General features: G+C 41.5%; 1 protein-coding gene across 1 annotated transcript in view; it reads left to right on the top strand.

The window, feature by feature from the left end:
- PCNX2 (pecanex 2) overlaps positions 1-21306 on the top strand; it is a 281084-nt gene that overhangs the window by 32411 nt on the left and 227367 nt on the right. Inside the window, exons 5-8 of the mRNA XM_046654236.1 lie at positions 536-1834; positions 7257-7404; positions 7542-7687; positions 9242-9335. Coding sequence (XP_046510192.1) covers positions 536-1834; positions 7257-7404; positions 7542-7687; positions 9242-9335 — 1687 coding nt within the window. The remainder of the gene's footprint in view (positions 1-535; positions 1835-7256; positions 7405-7541; positions 7688-9241; positions 9336-21306) is intronic.

Below are 21306 nucleotides of genomic sequence, written 5' to 3'. Positions count from 1 at the left end.
AAATATTGTTTGCAGATGCAATTTAAAATGTTTTGAAAATATATGAATCATCAGAAGTATGAGATTATTATTGTCCATGGGTCAAGGTGCCCACGAGCCCATTGACCGTCCTCGGGCTAGCGCTTTCCCTGTCCATCCTTATAGGTCCTCATGGCAACCTTAAGAGGTTGGTATAAATATCTCTATTTTACCACTAAGGAGGTTGAGGATTGGAGATTAACGAACCTGCCCAAGGTAGCGTAGCTCGTGAATAGCAGAGCCAGGACCTTTCTGGCTGCAACGCCCAAATTGGTAAACCGTACTGGTCTGCCTCCCAATGCCACAAAACAGCAAAAGCTAAAAGTCTGAATTGTTATTTTAAATATAGAGATTTCCAGAACAATTTCCCAGTGGAGGTGATATTTTTGAGATAGGCATCCCATCACATTTGTTGCTAGTGCTAGTTTTGGTTTTGTTATTATTAGATCTTGCTCTGGGACATTATTCATCCATTTTGTATGCTAATAAAGTTGCCTGCTGTTGTTGTTTATTTCAGGTGTCGTTCTGTCAGAAGACCAACCTGTAGCTCCAGTGTCATCTACCTCACCTGGTATCAAAACAGAAAACTTACCTGCTTCTAAAGGGTTCATGCCGGAAACCATGACCACGTCAGCAATGCCATTGAAACCAGTTGTGGCAGAAACTCTTATCAATGATAAAGGGAAAGAAAGGGGAGCCAAGGGGCAGCCCCCTTTCCGCCACAGATCTGAGGGCGGCTTAGTGGATAAAGAAGGCTCGAAGAAGTTGCCACACCTGTCTTTGTCTCAGTATGACTTACTAGAAACAGACGTCTCCTTCCAGCCGTGGGGGAGTGAGAATTCCGTCCTGATTCCAGAACCTGCGAATTACGCCCAGGGCTCCATAAGGGAACAGTTGCAAAGCATGTCGCCTCAGGACAGCCTGAGCAGTAGCTGCCCTCAGTGTAACACGGTCATCGCCAAAGCTGAGCACAGACCAGTGGATGCTTCCTGGCAGGTGGACCCGCCCTTGAACCAGGAAGTGGACTACTCAGATAGTGAGGTAGCTGTTACTCTTATTGACACTTCTCAGCCTGGAGATCCACTGAGTCTGCATGAACCCATTAAAATTGTCATCACCATGAGCAGTACCCAGAACTCCCTGACAGACTTGGAAAGCTCGCTCCACCTGAAGGTCATTAGCACTGAGAGAACTGGTTTAAAGTCTGATGCTGAGCTGGCTACCCCAGGGGTGGCCAGTCCTGCAAACGTGGAGCAGATGAGAATTCCTGTCATCACCCTCGAGCTGTCTGAGGATGGAGGAGGAGACGTTGTTTGTCCTGAAGACAATGGAAGTGAAAGGACTCCAGAGAGACTGACGGTGGAGGCATCCTCCAATCAGTGCTCTGGCTATGAATCTGGGGACGGGGGAAAGGCCACCAACGACTATGGTCCTTCCCCAGGAGACCAGTGTGAAACAACACCCCCGCTCACACCTAACATGGTCTTTGAGTCTGAAGCGGGAAGGGAAGGCCAGGCTAACCTTAACCCATCATCTTGTAAGACCAGTCATGAAAAGAGACATGCCCGGGTCCTCAGTGTTGACAGTGGGACAGACGTCTTCTTGTGCAAAAGTTCCCCAGAAATCACCAACGAGAAAGAGAAAACAATACCAACTTCCAAATCTGATCTCGAGGCAAAGGAAGGACAAATACCAAATGAATCCAACTTCTTGGAATTTGTCTCCCTGTTAGAATCAATTAATACTTCCAAGATGGTGGCCTCTGACCAAAGGCATGGGTCAGCAGAGGGGAACAGAGAAAGGGGGCTGCTCAGAGGTATGATTCGCATCACTCCTGTCCTGATGATACAAAGGTGGCAGTACAGCTCTTGGTTATTTGCCTCCTGGGATTTGATTTTGCAAATAGTGGGCCAGCTATTAGGCAGTTATTTGCTGCTTGGCATTATCACTGATATTTACCGGATGTGCCAAGACTAAACTACGCGATGAGCATATATCAAAATTGGTTTACTCCACCAGGCAATTTAAGGCATAGTAATGAACCTTTGGCTTCCTTAGAAGGCAAGAATATTTATTTCCAAGGAAATAAGCAATTATATTTACCATGTGGCAAGAACTTAATCTCTCTCTTTATAGAATAGATGCATTCTGGAAAAGCTGATCATAAACCAAATTTCTGTTAAGTGAATCCAGTTTTCTGTTGAACTCCTTTATAAAATCCTTTATGCGGAAATCCCTAATTATCCCAAGTTGTAAATGTAATTGTAACGAACACTTACACAGCTCTTAATGTATGTCAGGCTCTGTCCTGAGCACTTTTATTAACAAGGGTGACCGTATATCGCGGTTTCCCCGAGAGGGTCCTCATTTACACTTGTTTTGCCAAAATAATTATTAATAGCCCCACCTTTCACTCTCAACAGTGTTCCCAGTTTGAACAATAAATTATACAGTTACTCTCATATTAACTCATTTGCTCCTCATGTAACCTTGTGTGATGGGTACTGTTGTCATTCCTGTTTTGCAGCTGAGGTCAGAGATTTTCACTAACTTTCCCAAGTTAGTCTGCTAAGCGTAGGAGGTACCAGAACAGAGCTTTTATCCCAGGCAGCCTTGCTCCAGAGTCCATGCTCATAAAAAATAAACTATGTTTCCTCTGTCTATAAAAGATTCATTTATTTTCAGGTTAGTTAATATCTCTGGGCCTCAGTGTGCTCACTGGACTAGAGTTCTTAAAAAAGTCTTTTAACTTCAAATGTCCATGTTGCTGTGATTTTCGAGTACATCATTTCTGCATGTATTTCTGGTGAGATAGTGTCTATATAATAGGATTGCTTGCTAGAAGTTGTGGCTGCAGGTGGCAGCTCATTTTCTTTGCTGTAGGTTGTAGCATTTCTTCGTGCTAGGATTGTCCCTTTGCTGCTGGTCATTCTCCACTCTTTGGGACAGCCAGGGGGCCCCTCTGGTTCTGTGTTGGCAGCTCCTGGCAATTTGCTCCGGTTTCTTTGGTCTTTCCGGTGCTCTGCCAAAGGGATTGCTATGTGTGCTCATTGGTCCACTCTTGCTTAAAAATTCATTAATTTTGAATGTTTAAATTATGTCATTAATATGTTCTCCATTTTACTATGTTAATATATCTAAGATTTTGCATTTGGAATTAATAAGAACAGGAAAGAGTCAGTTAAATTTTTTAACAAACGTAGGCAGTACAAGAAAGCGTTGGTTACTTTGAGATAAAAATCTTTCTGCTATAAGATTTGGGTGTTTATCATCTATTTAATAGAAAGATTCATACATCTAGATCAGCACTGTCCAACAGAACTTTCTGCAGCGATGGAAATATCCCACATCTGCTGTCCCATACAGTAGCCACTGGCCACATGTAGCTATTAAATACTTGAAATAAGGATTGTGTAGTAAGAAGTTGAATTTTTAATTTTGGTGAATTTTAATTCATTTAAATAGCCACATGTTGCTACCGTCTATCGTACTGGACAACGTTGATCCAGACGACATGTGTGTGTTCCCAGGAAGCTGTGTACATGGTGGATGGAGCACTGGCTTTGGAATCTGGTAGCCCAGGGCCAAATTTTGGTTTTGTCATACCAGCTGGATGAGCTTGGGCAATTTACCAAATCCATCTGAGTCATAGTTTCTTCAATAAAGCAGGAATAATAATATGTTACAGATTTACTGTGAGGGTTCAATTAGGAAACTATATGAAAAGGCGTGCTACGTGATCAATTTCAGCCTTTTTTTCCTGATTTTCCCCTCAGGCAATATGTAAGGTTTATTTGGTTTGTCTTCTTAAGTTTCTGTTCTTCTTAAATTTTGCAGCCAGCCACATTCGGGCAGAACAATGTTGAAGTGAGAACCTAGGGGACGTGCAAAGAGATACGGATGCTGTGAGATTTTCTATGGAAAGGAGCAGCTTGGTTGTCAGGAACTGGCAGGGGCAGCAAGGAGGGAGGAGCTGGAATGGATTATATGTCTATTCCAGGAAAGGACAGAGGTTTTTAACTGAGGGATGAAAGAGAAGGACAATAAGTCTTTTCATTCTTGGAAGGCAGTCAGTGGCAAAGATGGTGAATTAGATGGTTTTTCAGTGGTACCTTATATTTTTGAGGCTGATAATATCTTCTTACTCCTCTATCACTAAATAATAATTTCTTATTTATTGTAATCTAAAAACCCATTTTTGGAGGTATTTATAAAACAACATGGCAGTGTTTAATGATATTGGCAGCCTAGCGAATGTCCCTAATCTTTCTCCTGCTTGATAGTGAAATAATGCTTAAGCTTGCACCACACTGTAAGAAGAGAGGAGATTTCCCAGTTTCTCTCTATGGCGCTCTTGTTTCCAACCCAGCTCATCTCCACAAAGGGCTTTGATTATCTTCAGGCCTTGGGGATATCCTAAAGTTCAGGGCTATGGAAAACCACACACTTATCAAAAGCCTTCAAAACCATGTTTTTGTTTTGTTTTGATACAGCTTTATTTTATTTATGGAAATAAAGGCCACTCAAATGAGAAGAAGCAGAGGGGTTGATTCCGAGCTTACTATAGCAAGGGAGTCACCCACCATCACTGTGTTTTGGCAGAGACTGAAAGGCAGGCAGAAGAGTGGGAAAGCTTTGTAGTGGAAAAAAGGAAGGCTTCAGGAATGACTGGAGCCCGTTGGACTGGGAAGAGAGGTGGGCTGACTAGAACATCCTCTGTGATTGGTTAGGGGAGCATATTGGGGTACTCTGGTTGCTTGACTTTCTCTGGTTGGAATCAGGGACAAAAATTAAGGAAGCTGTCAGTTATTAATCAAATCTTGACCATTTGGGGCTGATTGTTACAGGGGTTATTGTTCAGTTTCTTAGACCATTTGCTAGAAATAGTGGTCTCACTTCCTGTAAGTCTGACTTCCACATAGTATCTTGGCTTCCTGGGCTGGTTACTGTAGATAATGGGTTGGTTTCCTGGGCTGGTTGCTGTCGACTGTGAGTCAGAGTTCTGTTTTTATAGATATTGTCTGGCCATTGTCCATTTGTGTATTCAGTCTTTTCTGGAATTTCTAAGAAAATAATTATGAATGTATGTAGAGATGCTTATTGAAGAATTATTTGTAGTATAGAAAAATGGAAACAACCTAAATTTACAACAATTGGGGTCTAATTCAATAAGTTATAGTGTATCAACATAATATTATGTAACTACGATTTTTGGATGAGGTAGAATAGCTAATGTAATTAGCTATTTATAATACTTTAAGATGAATATAAAAGTTATAAAATAACATCTCTATTATAGCTTAGTTTTTAAAGGGAAAAAGTAAACAAAATAGTCCATATTGTTGGCATATGCAATGTACCCATTTAAGAGAAGGAGAGACTAACAGATGATAGAGACATGAACAAATGATTCCAAATACATGTCGTGTGAAGGGGTAGAGCTGAACAAATTTGCCTTTCTGCAATTTTTTATGTGATATGATCACTGACTAAAGCTACTGGTTAGGATAGCACTTTCTCACAAATGTGTTTCTCAAAAACTGTGAGAACTTCTATCTTGACAAGCTGTCAAATGAAATGCAAACATTTTATACCAAAAAAATTTCAACGGTAGTTTGACAGATGTGCTAGGAATGTTTCTCTTCAGGACTCACATAGAAGCCGGCAATGTTTCTCTAAATACTTGAAGTCTAAGGATGCAAAACTTTGTCATATACATAAGGATGTGATTTAAACCCCAGGGAAGCTAACGTGATTTTACTTTTTGAGGGTGTGGGGGACTGGAATTGACCGCCCCAAGATATGTCTCTTTGGCATGAGGATTATTTTGGGCTGGTTACTTTTAAAAAAACCTGCAGACAGGAAAGAAACTCTGAAAAGTAGAATTTACTTACCCTTTGTTAAGAGACATTTACATTGTAAAGGAAATCTCCATCTGTAAAGGTGTCTCACTCTCTGTACCAGGAAGAAGGGGGGATGACCTTATCTCTAGAAACTCTCATCAATGTGGAAGGCAAAGACTCAAGTCTGCATAATAACCTGACTCTTGTTTACTGTACTTGTGTGGTAATCTCCCATGATCGACTCCCCCTCCCCCAACATGCTCCTTTGTCTTTAGCTGAAGATGATATTTAAGGTGGTGACTTCAGCCATTTTGGCAAGTTACTCAGGTTGCCTGAGCCTCTCCCATGTATACATGTTATAAAGCTTTGTTTAATTTTCTCCTGTTATTCTGTCTCATGTGAATTTAATTAGTTTTCCAGCCAGAAGAACCCAGAGTGGGTAGAGGAAATGTCTTCCTCCCCTACAAGGGCCTGGACACATCTGGGTGGGCTTTCCGAATGGCATGTCTTGAAAGAGCCTGTAGGTTCAAACCACTCAGTAGTGTTCTTCTCTCAGGCAAAAATTTACTCAAAAGCTAGCTGTCGGTGGCTTTGGTCTTGGGAATACAGTGGTCATTGTGACCTTAGCAGTGGCTGTTGGGGTGTGTCTTCAGACCAGGAAGGGCTGACCCTTGGGGGCAGATTCCATTTTGCATAATGGTGTAAGCTAAGCCGCTTGTTTTGGTCCATTATTTAAAGAGGATTCTAAAAACTCAAAGAAACCAGTCTGTACGACTGATCTTGGACTTCTTATTCACCTTAAAATATTCTCCGGGTAAGGAGCAGGTGCAATGTCTCAACTGTGTCCTGCACACTGTCAAGCATGGGCTTCAAAGTCAGCTTGACTTAACAAGTATCTACTGTATGAAGGGGGCAACTCTACTTTAGCGTGAAAATTTAGGTTTGAAGAATGAATAAGAAGGAAAGATTGCTAAGATTTTCAAATGGTAAATGGGACCTTGCTCTAAAATAGACATGTTTGTTTATGTAATTCTTTTTCCAATATGAGTTATGAACCTTTCAGGCCTAACTAATCTAAATGACTGATTTCAACTGGGTAAGCCAGTGGTCACTGGAGTTATTTCAAAGGAGTCCCCGAATCCGTACATGAGGCAGATGGTATTTGTAGATGTCCCGATAAGATGTCTCCAACATATATGCGTTCCTATTTTTCAAATATATTTAGGTGCTTGCATAATTAGTAAAAGGAAAATTTGTTTAAATGCATTCTGAATTCACAGGAGCTCTTTAAATTTTCTATCTATTCTTTTTTCAGTTTTGGTAACTTATTTCCAAGTGCTTTCACATTAATTTCTTCTTTAATATTATAGTGACACATAAAGCAATGTTTTTCAGATGACTGCTCCCAGGAGAAAAAGGAGGAAATCTTGGAAAGTGAAAAGCCCAATGGAGGTAATTCCAAGCAAGGAAAACCAGACATGCAGAGTCAAGACCACACCAGCGCCAGCCCCGTGCTCAATGAGCCTGCCAAGGTCACAACCCTGTAAGGAGAGCTTCCTTAGTTAGCTTTGCATTGGTTCAAGGTGTGAGACAGCCTCATTTACTGGCTGCTGCTTTTAATGCTTTGTTAAGGATAAGGACGAGTTCCTAATAGTTTTTGAAACCTTTATTTATGTTAAGTTTCCAGGGCAATAGACAAAGACAAATAATCTACAGGGTAACTTCCCAACAAGATAGTTCTGTCTTGCAAGTCATCAGTGGGCCAGAAACATCTGTGCAAGACGAGATTTCTGTGGACGCTATGCATGTCTTCATCGATGAACATGGTAAGTCTTTAGAGTTCTTTACTAATGAGGAAGAAAGGGTAAGGCTGGCAGGTTTCTCAGGATCCCATGTGGTCTCTTAGCCTGAGTACTAGACCTTGGAACAGGAAGACTTAATCTTACAATTGCTCATGTATAATGTTCTTAGAACAGTGTGTCCTCCTTCCTACCTCAGGGCCTTTGCACATACCATGTCCTGGTACCCACAATGTACCATTTATCCTTCAGATCTCAATTCTAAGTCAGGAAAACTTTTCCTAGACTCTCAAGACTTAATCAGGTTCCTCTGCTTTTTGCTCTCTTAACACCCTGTCCTTTTCCTTCTTCAATACTATCACAGCTTCTAATTATTTATTGACTTATAATAATTTGATCAATGACATTTTCATTTTCCCCTTCACAACTGTAAATTTCAGGAAGACAATGCCCAGCATCTAGTAAATATTTATTGAATGTATGTTGAAAATCTGATCTTGATAATATTTTTTAGTGCCTTGTTATAAAAAGGATTTAAAATAGTAGAAAGAGAGAGAGGGAGAGAGAAAGAATCATTAAGTGGCAAGTTCAAAGTTCTATTGATAAGGGATCTATATCCTAGTCTTTCAAGGATAAGCCTTCGGTTATGGCCCTTGCAGATCAATTAATGCTTGTTTTACTCTCAAAGGAATTCTGGTTTGGTTCATAAATTCTATGGTTATCCTATCTATAGATCAGTAGTTCATGGTTTGAAGTGCTTGCGCACCTGCAGAAATACATAGAGCCTTTTACATTATAAAGAACAACGTTAGCACTTACATCAAAGCTTCCAGAAGGGCTGCAGTTGTCATCGTTACTGTTTCTCTTGGTGGGAGGAAAGGTCCAGGCTCCAGTCTACATTCCAGCTGCTCACAACAGCCAAGGTTAATTATGCTCCTGTGTCACCTGAAGAAGGTACTCCTGAAAACTCTTCTGGGGAGAGACCATTTACTTTTACAGAGTAAACTGATTTTCACACCTCAATACCCTGAACTTCCTCAGCAGGCTAATTTAGTTCTGCAAATTAATTCCATCTCTTGCTTTTCCTCATTACCAGGCTGACACCCCAGTCAGTGTGCTATGCCACTGCTCATTTGCAAATTCAGAGGTGGGGATGGTCTCATGTGGTCCATGAATCAAAACTACGTGCTTAACAAGCCTCTCTTTGTACACAATACAAAAGAACAGCCAGTTACGGCATCTCCACCTCTGACACATGATGAGAATATACCAAAAAATGAATCGAGGAGAACATATGAAAGTGTATTATGGGATGGCACAAATTAATTGATCAAAAGCAATTAAGGAATAAGTAACTGAGTCTAACTTGTCTTAGCGTGTTATCAGAGAGGTATGTCAAGAAGATTTTCTTAGTTAAGTTACACATTCTGTGGAGAAATACAAAGAGTGGACCTAGATAACCAAGGATTATTATTAAAACAGTACAAAATGAGTTCCCTCTATCTGGAAAAAAGTATAAGCTGAAATGATCATATAGAAATAATTGTGTAATATTTTTGCTGGAATTTTGTGATGTTGTAGGGGAAATTAGATCCTGTTATTTAAAGTCTGGAAATCAGAAAGAAGACCCTTTACAGCATCAGCCATCAAATTATGATGGTTTCTCTCCTGCTCGGTAAGTGGAGCTCTGTTTTCGGGTTGCGAGCTGTGGCGTTGCTGGGGGACATGCAGCTTACTCTGACTGTAAATGAAGTGAGGATCCTGGTGTAGAATGAATGTGTTAATCTACTTGTAGGTGTCAAAGCATGTGGGTTTTATGTGAAAGAAAAAGAAAAGCTGGCCTTGTAGAATCATCAAAAATAAATGGAACCATTTTCATAGTAGCCACTTCCAAAAATGAATGTAACACGTAGGTGTAAATAGAGAGGAAGCTGTTTAAATAATAATGTTGCCTACAGGAAAGACGATGATGCAGCTCAGGAACATGTTATTTCATTTGTTGCAAGGAATGAGCTAGAAATGTAGTTAGTTCTTGTCTGCACAAATGAAGGCGAGCTCTTTTGTAGATAGATAGGCTAAGCATCTTTTCTATTTTCCTTCAGAATGTATTGAATAACTTTCTTAATTATGTTAATGAAGTTGATATTAAATTAGCTTGCATATCGGGAACATACTCCGACTAATGGTGGCAGTGGGCAAGCTGTCAATCTTCTTAGTGGCAGACCGAATTTATCATTCATCCTGGACTTCAAGACTTTTTGAGGATAATCTATATGGGCAAGCCTCAGTTGCTTTCTGTAAGTGTGGAAATGAATTTTTCATGTACATTTCTTCAGAATTGTCTGTGTATCTGAGAGTTTATGGGAGACTTTTGTAGTGTGACTGGAATACCTTAGACTTCACACCTGGAGAGTGTAAAAGAAGTTACAGGAATCTTAATTACAGATCCTGTGATTCAGCGTTCCTTCCCAAGGTCAAAGTTTGCTTACTAGGTGTGTATGGGAAATTCAAGGGGAGGCTCCTGTGTGCCTAGAATCGAATAAAGGCTGTCCTTGTCCTTGCAGTCTGGCCCCCAGGTAGAGTTCTGTTGTGTGCCACCCTTTTAGGGTATTCTCTCTTTGCAGCCGCTGCCGCTTCTCACCTGCTTAAGAATGCTAATGTCAGCCTTTCTGGTAGATCTGACAGGTACTGCGGGTGATGGCTGTCCTGGACCACACAGTCCCACTGGGCCCCAACCCTGGGGCAGGCTGCTTATGTCCACTGTCACTCCTGTGGGGAAACAGGCATATTCTTCATCGCTGACTTGCCTTCCACTCTTCCTCTGTCTCCCTCAGGTCACCATGTACCATTTAAAACAGACAGGAAACAAAATTCTCCTTCTGCAGCCAAAAAGCGTGCAAAGTCCCTATGCAAATGGAGGCCCAAGACAGGAGGGACGTTTGCCATCCACATCTTAGCTCGAGCCTCCGGGACATTCTGTTAGAATGGTTCCATGAGTTTAGTCATCAACGATGGCAGCTTTCTCAGACGAAATGTTTAGTTACATGAGAACACAGCTTTGAAAGCTATCATATTATTCTGCAATCCTCGGTTGAAAGCTGTAGTGTTTTTAAACTAAATTTACAACAAATATAAACCTCTTATTTTATCCCAAAATAAAGTTACAAGGCTTTTTGATTTTTATTTTCTTGGATAAATATACTTCACTTTTCTCCTGGGTAAATACTTTGACTGCATTTACCAGTAATGCCAGTTAGAATAAGGCCACATATCCAGAGCCTTAAAAAACTGAAAATATACAACGTGTGGATAAGAATTAGAGAGAGTGCAACAGGGTTTTTAACAGGCCCACTTTCTTCCACCATGCTTCACTGAGAGCCGCCCATTATCTCACTGTCTCGCCTTAATTTCTCTCTCTTTATTGAATTTCCTCCAGTTCCTGCTTTCTTTCATTTTCCCTACGTTCCTTTCCATATTAGAGCTCTCTTCTTTGTAACCTGCCTCCATTTCCAGAGCTGCCCGGGCTTCGGTTTTCCATGATGTGTTTACTTGTAGTGAAAATGCTTTTGGCAAGGTTATGTTATAGCGCGGCTGGGGTGTTGGGAGATTCTGAATGTGTTTAGCTGAGCTTTCCTGTGAAACCGTGTGGCTTCGTGGACAGTCTCAGAATATCAGTCCTTTCCTGGCTGTGCCTTTTCATGTACGTAGAACAGTTAGACCCTTTTCTGTTACACGTGAGAGCCATCCATGTCTAAACCAGCTTCATCAACGTGGGAATTTTGGGGTCATGCAACTGAGATGTCTTGAGTAGACGTCTTCATGGGTGTGGTTTCTCTTTCTCCGTCACTCTCCTGTTCCTCTGTTTTGACACCACTCTCAAACACCTCGCCTTGGTGGTCAAAAAATGGCTGTAGTAGCCCCAGATCTTATGTCTTCTCTCTTTCAAGTCCAGCAGGGACAATGTGATTCTTTTCCGTAAATCCCGATATAAGTCTCATTGTGTCTGATTGGTTCTGATTGGTTCTGACTGGCCGTGTACTCTGAGCCCTATCACTAAGGCAAGACCTTGGCTTGAGTCTGTGTTCATACACAGAATTGGAATTGTAGGCTCCCTCTGAGAATGTATGAAAGTGGCTCTTCAGAGGGAAATTTGGAGTAGGGTGGATGGTTGCTGAGCAGCAAAAATCAACAGATGACCCCTGAAGACTCTCTTTATTTGGTAATATGGCAATTGAATTAATTACTGAGCTGCTTTGAAGAGAAGGATGATCAGGTTTTGTAAAAGCAACTTTCCCCTTAAAGAGAGACTTTATGTAATGTCCCTAGTTGTCTTTAACGTTTCTTGTACGTGACCATTCTGATAGATAAGGTCTTGGTCCACCAGCCTCACATGCCACATTCTAAGCCTTTGACCTCCTGCTCCTTCTCCAAGGTAACTTGACAGAGCATTGGTCTTAAGAGTTCTAGGAAAGAATGACATATTGCCATGTATATCTTCTCTTTCTTGTGCTTCAAAGATAAAATAAAATAATATATGTTTGCTATTAAATATATAGACTATTATTTGAGAATGTACGTATTCTCTACACTGTCTACTCTTTGAAATAAGTTAGTCCTTTAGAGGGGACTTTGTTATGGGGTTTTATGGCAATTCTGGGGCCCATTTGGACATAGGAGATGTGCATTGCTTCCTGTTGGATGCACGGGCACAAAACTCTAGTCACCTCACTTAGCAAAATTATAGCACTGAAGCTGCTCCCTAGGCAGTTCTGGAAAAGCAGTTAAAGGGTTGCCATCTGTTTAAATTCATGTGTAGGAAAAATGGCTCAGTGCTACGTAGAGTCAGATGATCTTCTGGATTTAAATTGCTGTCTGCAGGCTTATAGTGGATATTCCAACAGTCTCAAACTCCTCCCCAGACTCAGAGATGTTGAAAGCTCTGCCTCCCATTCATGAGAAGCTAATTTCTTTGGATTTGTAATAAGCCTTGGCTTTCGTGGAAGCTCATGATGTGGTGATGACTTGGGTATCTTTGGATTGGTTGTATGAAAGAAAAATTATTGTAAAATGGGATAAAAGCAAGCAAGCTGGTTCAGTTGAAATATTTTAATCCCGTTATTAACATACCCCTATGTGTGTGTGTGTGTGTTTGTGTGTATATGGAGGAGAGCGTCATCTCTATCTCTAACAAAGAATGACATCAGAGCAGAATGCCACTGATTAAGGACAATGCCAGCAATTCAGGATTTTGCAACCTGGAGTGCCAAGTCACTCACACCTTACGCCCGTGTTCTGATGTGCCTCAAGTCGTTCTTTGGGAAGCCACATTATGTCATTTCCTGGCCCAGAAGGAAGCGTTTTCCTGTAATCATTCTTATAGTAGCAGCTACCACTTATTAAATATGTATTAGGTGCTAAGTATTACATTATCCAATTTCCTCTGCCTGACAAAACTGGGGTAGGTGATGTTAGCTCCATTTTTCAGAGAAAGAAACTAAGACTGATTAAGAAACGTGCTCAACCTCTGTAACCAGGAAGTGGCCAATGGACACTTAAATCTCCCTCCCTTCTCCTCTCCCCAGAGCAGGGGCCACAAGCTCAGAGTTCCTGGTGCCCAGGCAGATAACATAGATGGGTGAAGCGGGCGCAGTGTCGAATGACTGGAGGGGTGGCTGCGACAGTACCCTGAGGGCATTTATCCTGACTACAGAGGGCTGCTGCTACTTACCTTCACTTTCCTTCTGCCAACTCAGGAAGCCTGGGGTGACCAGATTTTCCAGTTTGTTCCAGAAAGAGCTAGAAATCCACATGTATTTGTAAAAACCTATTCTGTGTAATGTCAGTTTTAATTTTTTTGAGATACCCCAGGCCACGGAGGACACGTGTATAGTTGGCTGTGGCCCACGGGCTGCCCGTTGTCAAGGCCTTCTCTGAAGCCTGGGCCTTCACTCCGAGCTGTGAGCCCTGCCGTAGAGCTGTAGAGCCGCCCTTCTTGCTAACACGTGTGATATTGACACGCCCTTACGTGGTCCCCACCGCCTGAGCAGGTAGGCAGTGAGCTGCTCCTCCAGACCCCCGTTACAGCCCTATCCCTCCCCTCCCCTCTCCGTGACACCCACACTAGCCGACCTTCAACCCTTCCTCTCACAAGCATCTGCTCTTCTTGGCCTCAAATGCCCTTCTCCACTCCTTTCCACCTTTGGAATGCTCATCTTTCAAAGAAGAAATTACAATCTGCCTCTTTTATACTTCTCTCCTTATCGATCCCTGCCATGAAAATAACTCCATCCTTCCTTGTTGCTGTCGGAACAGTGCTTATCACATTGTCCTTGGTACTTCATTTATTTGTACAGGACTCCCATCTCCTCCAGATTGTACTTGTCTAAAGAGAAGTGACTATGACTAGCGTGCCTCTATAGCCCTCACTTAGCCTGCTGTACATATATGTTCAATAAGTATTGAGGTGAATCAAATTGAACATTGGAAATGACAAAGATAGCCCCATCGGAGTTCTGGGCAGTGCGGAGTCCAGCCGGGCACTTAGGGGTAGCAGCTGAGAAGCTGAACAGGAGGCGAGGAGTCAGGCCATGGAGACCATGAAGCCTGGTTGGGAATTCACGCTTTGTTCTCTTTGCCGCAGGAGTCATTGAACCTATTTGCAGAGAGATGCGACCTGATGAAGATGGAATCATCAAAATGACATCAACAAATAACTTCCTCCCCTTGTGATGAGTGGGGGACAAGAGCCAGAAGCACTGGCAGTTTGCCTGGTTAACATAGTTGAATACAGAATGTGATCTTCTCTTTTTATAAGTTGGAAAATGGAGGGGAAAAAAAACCCTGCAAAATGACTCTCTTTAAGCCACTCTACATAGAAATCAGAGCTTCAGACAAATTAAATTTTCCTGTCCCGTGTTTCATTCATTCAGGGGAAGTAATTCTCTCTGTCCATAGGAAAGGTGACTGTGATGGAAAATATGTCATCAGGAACCATAGTTGTCTGAAATCTGAGGTTTAGCATCTTGCGGCATGAATACGAGTTTTAGTCTTAGACTGGTCCAGGTTCCAATTCCAGCACTAATCATAACTTTTTTATAACATTGAACAACTTGCTTAACTGTCTTAACCATCAGTTTTCTAATCCATAAATGGAAATAACACTAGTAGTTAATTCACCGGGGAGCTTTAAAAGTTAAATGTAGTAGTATATACAGTGCTTAGGACAATACCTGCCAGAGACACTGAGTAAATGTTAGCCGTTGTTATTATCTTTAAACGAAAGCAGGTGGACAGTGACGGAAGTTCACTATGACTTTATAGAGCAAAAGATCCTGACTTCAGGCCACGTGGATGCCTTTCCTCTAGCACTTTTATCAGTCACTTTGTGAGATTTTAAGGCTAAGTACTTTGTATTTTGCCCATCAACCTGTTGTGTTCCAACATTTTAGCCTCTATGGCAGTTTTAGAGTAGGTACTTTAATATTATATCCTTGGCTTTTAATGCCATTAACTTTTGAGTTTTCCTACTATAGTAAACATAAACTTTGATTTTGAACTTGGAAGGATTCCTAGTTGAGGCTGTTTCTAAGCTTTGCAGCCATGGAAGATACTGGAAAAGAAGCCTTTTCCCTGTCAGCTGACTTCATTGGCTGGGATTGCCTCCAACTGGGCCATTAAACCACCGATTCTTATTACTGGCAAGAAGGCCATTTCTCTTCGCCATTGTTAAGCCTAGTTGCCATGTGACAGTTTTATGTCTCTGACTCCCAAGTATGAATAGGGAATTGTTTGCAATGTAACTTCCATGTCTCTTTGGGGATTTCTGGAGGAAACCAGGAGAGGAAGCAAAGTTCCCTTGTTGGCCCCACTGTCATTGTGGGAACTGAGACATTGCTCATTAACTGTCAAAGAAATATAAGCAGCATTTCCCGGGAGCACAATAGCTGTCCATAAAGCAGGTACCTTTGGTAACATTATCTAATGTAGTTCTGCTTCCCCAGAAACTAGAATGAGGGAACTATGGCTTGGATTGCAGCGTTCAGAATTGCTACTTAAAACAACTTTCGGAGGGTGAATTCATTACCCAGGACGCAGGATCACTTCAGTAGCTCAGAGCCTCAAATGAGCTAATCTGCCTGGAAAGTCGAAGCTGAAGTAGGCTGTCTGCCTAGGAAGCTGAAGGTGAAACTGTCTAGAAAGTGGAAGTGTTTTGTGTCCAAAGGGTTCATTGTGGAATGGACTTTTGTTATTTCCCCTGTAGGTCTTGCAATTAAAGCTTGATGGTTTCTGTTCTTTGTTCAGCAAAGATTTACATTTCTTTTATCTGTAAATTCTTCCAAGCCAAATGGCAGAGCTTCCTTCTGTGAAAGATATAGAACTGTGCTTCCGTATTAATCCGGCTTTTCTAGTGTCATAAGCAGTCTAAGGAAAATGCATACGAAATGCATATCGTCTGCTCTTCAGTGAAATCTGATGGGAAGACGTGGTACTTACATTCATTTTGAGTATCTATTACTCATAAAGTAGGCATAGTCGTTAACTGGAATGGAAGACTCATTCTGGGGCAAATTAGTTTACAGGATTTTTATTGGGGATTTTTATACCTCAACTTGTTTTTACTTAAAAAGTGGAGTAGGTTGGGGAATAAAATGTTTATCTGGGTTCACTTATTTTTGGCTTTTATTTGTTTATGAATCATTATAATGCATATTGAAGCAAATATTGTTCTGGTTATAAATTAGGCTTATTTTCCAAAGCTGCCCTAAATCTCTAAACCCACTGTGTGCTGCTCTTCAGAGGTGGATTGAAGCCTCCTCAGAATTCTTACTCTTTTGTTGACATTATGAGCCTGTCCGACTCTTATCTCAGTAAAGCCTCCCTTGCTTATTGGGATCAACTCTCAAGAAGGCCCTTTAAAGCCACGATGCTTAAGTATGTACCTGGTTCCCAAAGAAGGTAAGCAGGCAGAAGGTTGTAAAAAATAATAATCTCTTTTAGACTCTCTTTTTTATATTAGTCAGAAGAAACGGTGATCCTTGGTGTGGAATAACTGAACCAGAATGTGGGGCACTGAAATTAGTCAATTATATCTTCAAAATGTACGGTAAAATGTTGTGAATTCTCCCAATATTATATATGCCGAGTTCTATGTCCTGGTCAGTTGAAACTTTCAGCTCTAATTCTAAACATTGGAGAGTGTGCATCTAGATGCATCGCTCTGTTGACTTGCATAATAGAGAGTTATGTCTTTACTGCTTTAAATTTCAAAACTTTGGGGGTTCTCGGTGCCTTTGATCACATAGAGGTGGCAGTGATCAGGAAGAAGCAAGTGATCATCTAGAGGTTTGCCCTTGAAGAGTTTCTGCCCTTCCAAAGAGAGTCTGTGTCCTCTCTCTCTTGTTTTCCAGTTGCTGCTCTCTGATCCTTTCACTGTAGTCCTTATTTTGGTTTTTTAGACACATTAGAGAGCGATTGAATGTTTGTCCAGGCACAGAGTCACAAGGATGGAAGGTTTCTGAGGTTGCCTCTAGAAAGAGGTACCTTCTGTGAATCCCTGGGAAGAGGCCCTGCCGCACAGTGGGATGCTGTTCCCCTGGTCACAGCCCCGACCGCCACACGGTGGCAGTCAGACCCCATGCTGGAAGCCCCATCTCACGGCCACTCTGGGGCTCACTCGTTCTCAAATGCACAGATGAATTTTGCTGTCATGTAACGTAAGAGTTGTTTGCAGACTTTAAAACAAGAATCCCTGTTAAAATTCTAAGTTGTGGGTTATAGTTTTCAAAACAGGGCTGCTTTATTTAAATATCCCAGATATTGAACATATGCTGTGACTTTCATTTCTAGGCTGCCCCTCTGTGTAGCTTGTTCCCAGGTCCCCTGAGTAAGCATGAGAAACAGGGAAGGATAGGCAAAAAAAGAGAGGCTTTCTCCCTCAGGCTGTGGGCTGTGATTTTTGAGATCTGGGGAAGATGAAGAATTTCAGGAATGTTTTTCCACATCAATGGGAAAATGTCGAGGAAGCACATGTATTTCGACTATTTGTTGCTTGTAGAAGCTGAGATGAGTGAAAACCTGGGGAGTACCATATGGTGGAATCTCTTCACCATCACTCTGATACCCAGCTCTGCCCATTCAGAAATGCACCATTCTGGCTCAGACTAGATTCTAGCCCCTGGTCCATCTTTATTTCCTCCTGGTGGCTGCTCTGTTTTTGTAGTTTCCGCCATTAGTGGAAACTGCTATTGCTCTGAGCTCAGTCTAGTTTAAATCAATATATCTATGCTATAGCCCTGAACCAAACTAGTTTACCAGAGATTAACCAGAGAGCAGGGTAATCAAGGCCAGATGTGCAAGGATTGCCGTGTTGTAGTTCAGAGAATCGTTACTATGGGTTTGAACTATTTCCATTTCCATTGCTATGGGAGAGGAGGAAATGTATCTTGAAACTTAGCACTTTCACATTATATTTATTAACACGGGGGAAACCTTGGGCCTTAAGTTAGTAAAACAGAGACTTTTTAGATGATTATGCAGTACATGGCCCATAGGTAAAAAAGGGAGAATAAGCAGCGGACAGTAGAGATACAAGTGAAGGAGGATAGGAATTCTTCAAGGACTGGCAGGAAGACTCCTCCACTGAGTGATTTTTGTGACATGGTAGCCCTTTTGGCTCTTGAGTGGGCAAGCTGGTGCTGTGGATTACGACTGCAGCATCAGGACCCCAGAAAACTGTGTCAAACGAAGGGGATGCATCTCTTCCAGTTGAGCGATGCTTAGACATGTAAGATTTAATCACCTCCTCCTGGCAAACAGGAAGCCCATATACACATGACAGTCCAGGTTTTCTGATGAGGACATACCGGGTCATAAAGCTCGGAGGGGGATCTTTCTTCATATCACCGTGACTTGTCTAGAATATTCAACGTGTGTAAAGGAGGTTAATTAACAGGGAACTTAATATGCTGTTTGAGTCTGTCTTTATAAAACAGAGAGGATTAGGTGTGAGTTGAGGGCCAGACACTCTTCCCCCATTCCTGCTAATACAGACAACTAGGATTAATATGTTATTCTCGTATGTGAAAAGCATAGGGGCCATGTTGCTAGTTAATATGAGAATAAGCTAAGTCAGGTCCTACATCAGTAGAGGGAAATACAAAGTTTAGGTATGGTCACTGTATCCTCAATGGGAGGCACTTGCTCAGTGCTTTACATACCTCGTCTGGTTTAATTCTCACAACAGTCCCTATGAGAGGGGTATCTTCCTGTTTTATAGACAGGGATTTGAGGTAGGAAAAAACATGCTTATAGTCACAGATAGTAAGCAGCAGAGCAGTAGTTCAAACCTAGTTCTGTTTAATTCTAGAACTCCTCCAAAAGATTTTGAAAAGAAAACCAAGCCCTACATTGTTACATAGGATTTTTAAATGGCTTGCCTAGGAAAATGATGTTACTTATTATCGTTTTATGATGAGAAATATGCTAAGTAATATGCAAAAATCAAGCAGCAGTATATCCACACTTCCTCTTGTATTGTGTTTCCCAGCAGGAGGAGGTTGCTGTGACATAGCTGTCTGTTACCCCTTACACAGTGGTCAATTCCTGCTTTATTTCAGTTGGCAGTAGAGGGTGCTATATGCTTTCTAGATTTTCCCATAGAAGCACACATTTCCATCCCACCCCTGCTTATTTATAATCATCACATACCTTACCTACAGTGGTGTCAGATTAATCTTTGAGTTTTAGTGAAGTTCTGGCATTTGCTGAGTGTAGATTTCTCTGAATTTGTATTAACAAAGTGCTTTCAATCCTATTGTATTTCGCTATGAAAGGACAGAGTTATAGAACTCACTGGTTTCTGTACAAAGCAGAAAAGTTTGAACATTATCTTTTTTTTCTTCTTCTTTTTCTCCCCAAAGGCCCCCAGTACATAGTTGTATATTCTAGTTGTGGGTTCTTCTGGCTCTGCTATGTGGGATGCTGCCTCAGCGTGGCTTGATGAGCCGTGCTAGGTCTGCACCCAGGATCTGAACTGGCGAAACTCTAGGCCACTGAAGTGGAGCACGCGAATTTAACCACTCAGCCACGGGGCTGGCCCCTGAACATTGTCTTTAGAAATCTAACCATTTTTTCTTTGTTGTGACAGATATTACATCACTAATATAGAAGGAAGCAAAAGCCCTGTTTATAGAACAATTGTCCAGATAATGGAATGATTGAATTTTTAAGTTTTCAAACTCGGTGTACTTATGGCACCTGATTCATTTCTTAAACCCCAACTTTAAAATATGATGTTTCCTAAATGGCGCTTTACAAAGAGGCCTTTATTGAATATATCATCGAATTGAATTTACATCAAAGTTGTAAATTCTATCTTAAAAAAATGTAGAGAAGTTTCTGTGGGTGTGTGTGTGTGTGAATAGTGGAAGTATTTTCAACACTGTTCCTATAGAGTAAATATTTGTGTGTTTATGAATAGTTGCTAGTAGTAGGAAGTTAGGAAAGAGAAAGATCCACAAACTTGTCAGAGACTTTATAATGAAATGTGAGGTTAGCAATCAGAAGGTGATTGCATTAGTGTAGATTCCACATTCTTGAGGTGGTTTGGCCTGCAAGTACCATGAGACCCAGATTCAAAATGGGTTAAACAATAACAAGATGTGTTACTTAGAAAACAAGAAGTCCAAAGGGATCATCAGGGCCAAGGTGGTTGATTCAGAGATTCGCTGCTGTCATCAAGAAACTTGTTTTGTTCCTTCTCTCAGCTCTGCAGTCCTCAGGGCTCCTGTCCTCAAGCTTGTCCTCATGATGACAATGTGGCTGCTGCAGCTCCAAGTGTTTTTTACTCACATAGCATCTAAAGGCCAGGAGAAAGATGGTCTCTTACTTTTGTTACCTTTAAGAAGTAGGAAAACTTGCTGATGAGTTCCCTTATCACTAGTTGACTCGCCTTTGCTGCACGGTGGCCTCCTAGAACAGTGTTACACTCCCTTCCAGAGCCAGGCACTGGCCAGGGTGAAGGGCTTTACCGTCATGGGCATGGAATGACCAGAATTTACCCCTGGGACTAGGGAGGGACCTAGTCTCTCTTCTGAAGCACACAGTCTTGGATGATTGAATAAAATTAGAGTTATGTTAGCAGGAATTCTGTTAGGAATGACTGTGGGAAGGGCAGGAATACTGGCTCCTCGAAGGTATTGGCACCCTGCTAGAAAAGCAGGTGGAGTGTGTCCTAGGTTTTGCTTTCTGCACCAAAGGAAAAATGCCCGGTGTGAGTTAGCTTAAAGATTAATTTACGTCCTGTCAATCTATATGTGATTAAAGATGATAAAACTATTTTGATATAGATCATTAACTAATTTAGGAATGTCCTCTTTTTCATACCTGAGGCATTTCTTTTACCGAGTGTGCACTTTCTTTGCCCTGGGTTGCGAGGTAGGGTGGTGAGGAGGAGATGCGGAGAGTGTGGCGTTGGAGGACGTAGCAGAGGTGTTAGGTGACCACAGTTTCTTCCTGATTGGTGCCTTGGGAATTATCCAGCCCACTGTTTATTGTTTTAACAAAATAGGAGGCTAGAAACTATTGCTACCACCTCCCCATCTATTAAATATACAGAAAATTAAGATCATCATTTCTAGAACACCAGG

Source organism: Equus quagga, chromosome 2 (genome assembly GCF_021613505.1).
Source record: "Equus quagga isolate Etosha38 chromosome 2, UCLA_HA_Equagga_1.0, whole genome shotgun sequence".
In the NCBI taxonomy this organism is placed as follows: domain Eukaryota; kingdom Metazoa; phylum Chordata; class Mammalia; order Perissodactyla; family Equidae; genus Equus; species Equus quagga.
This window is presented reverse-complemented; position numbering and strand designations above follow the sequence as displayed.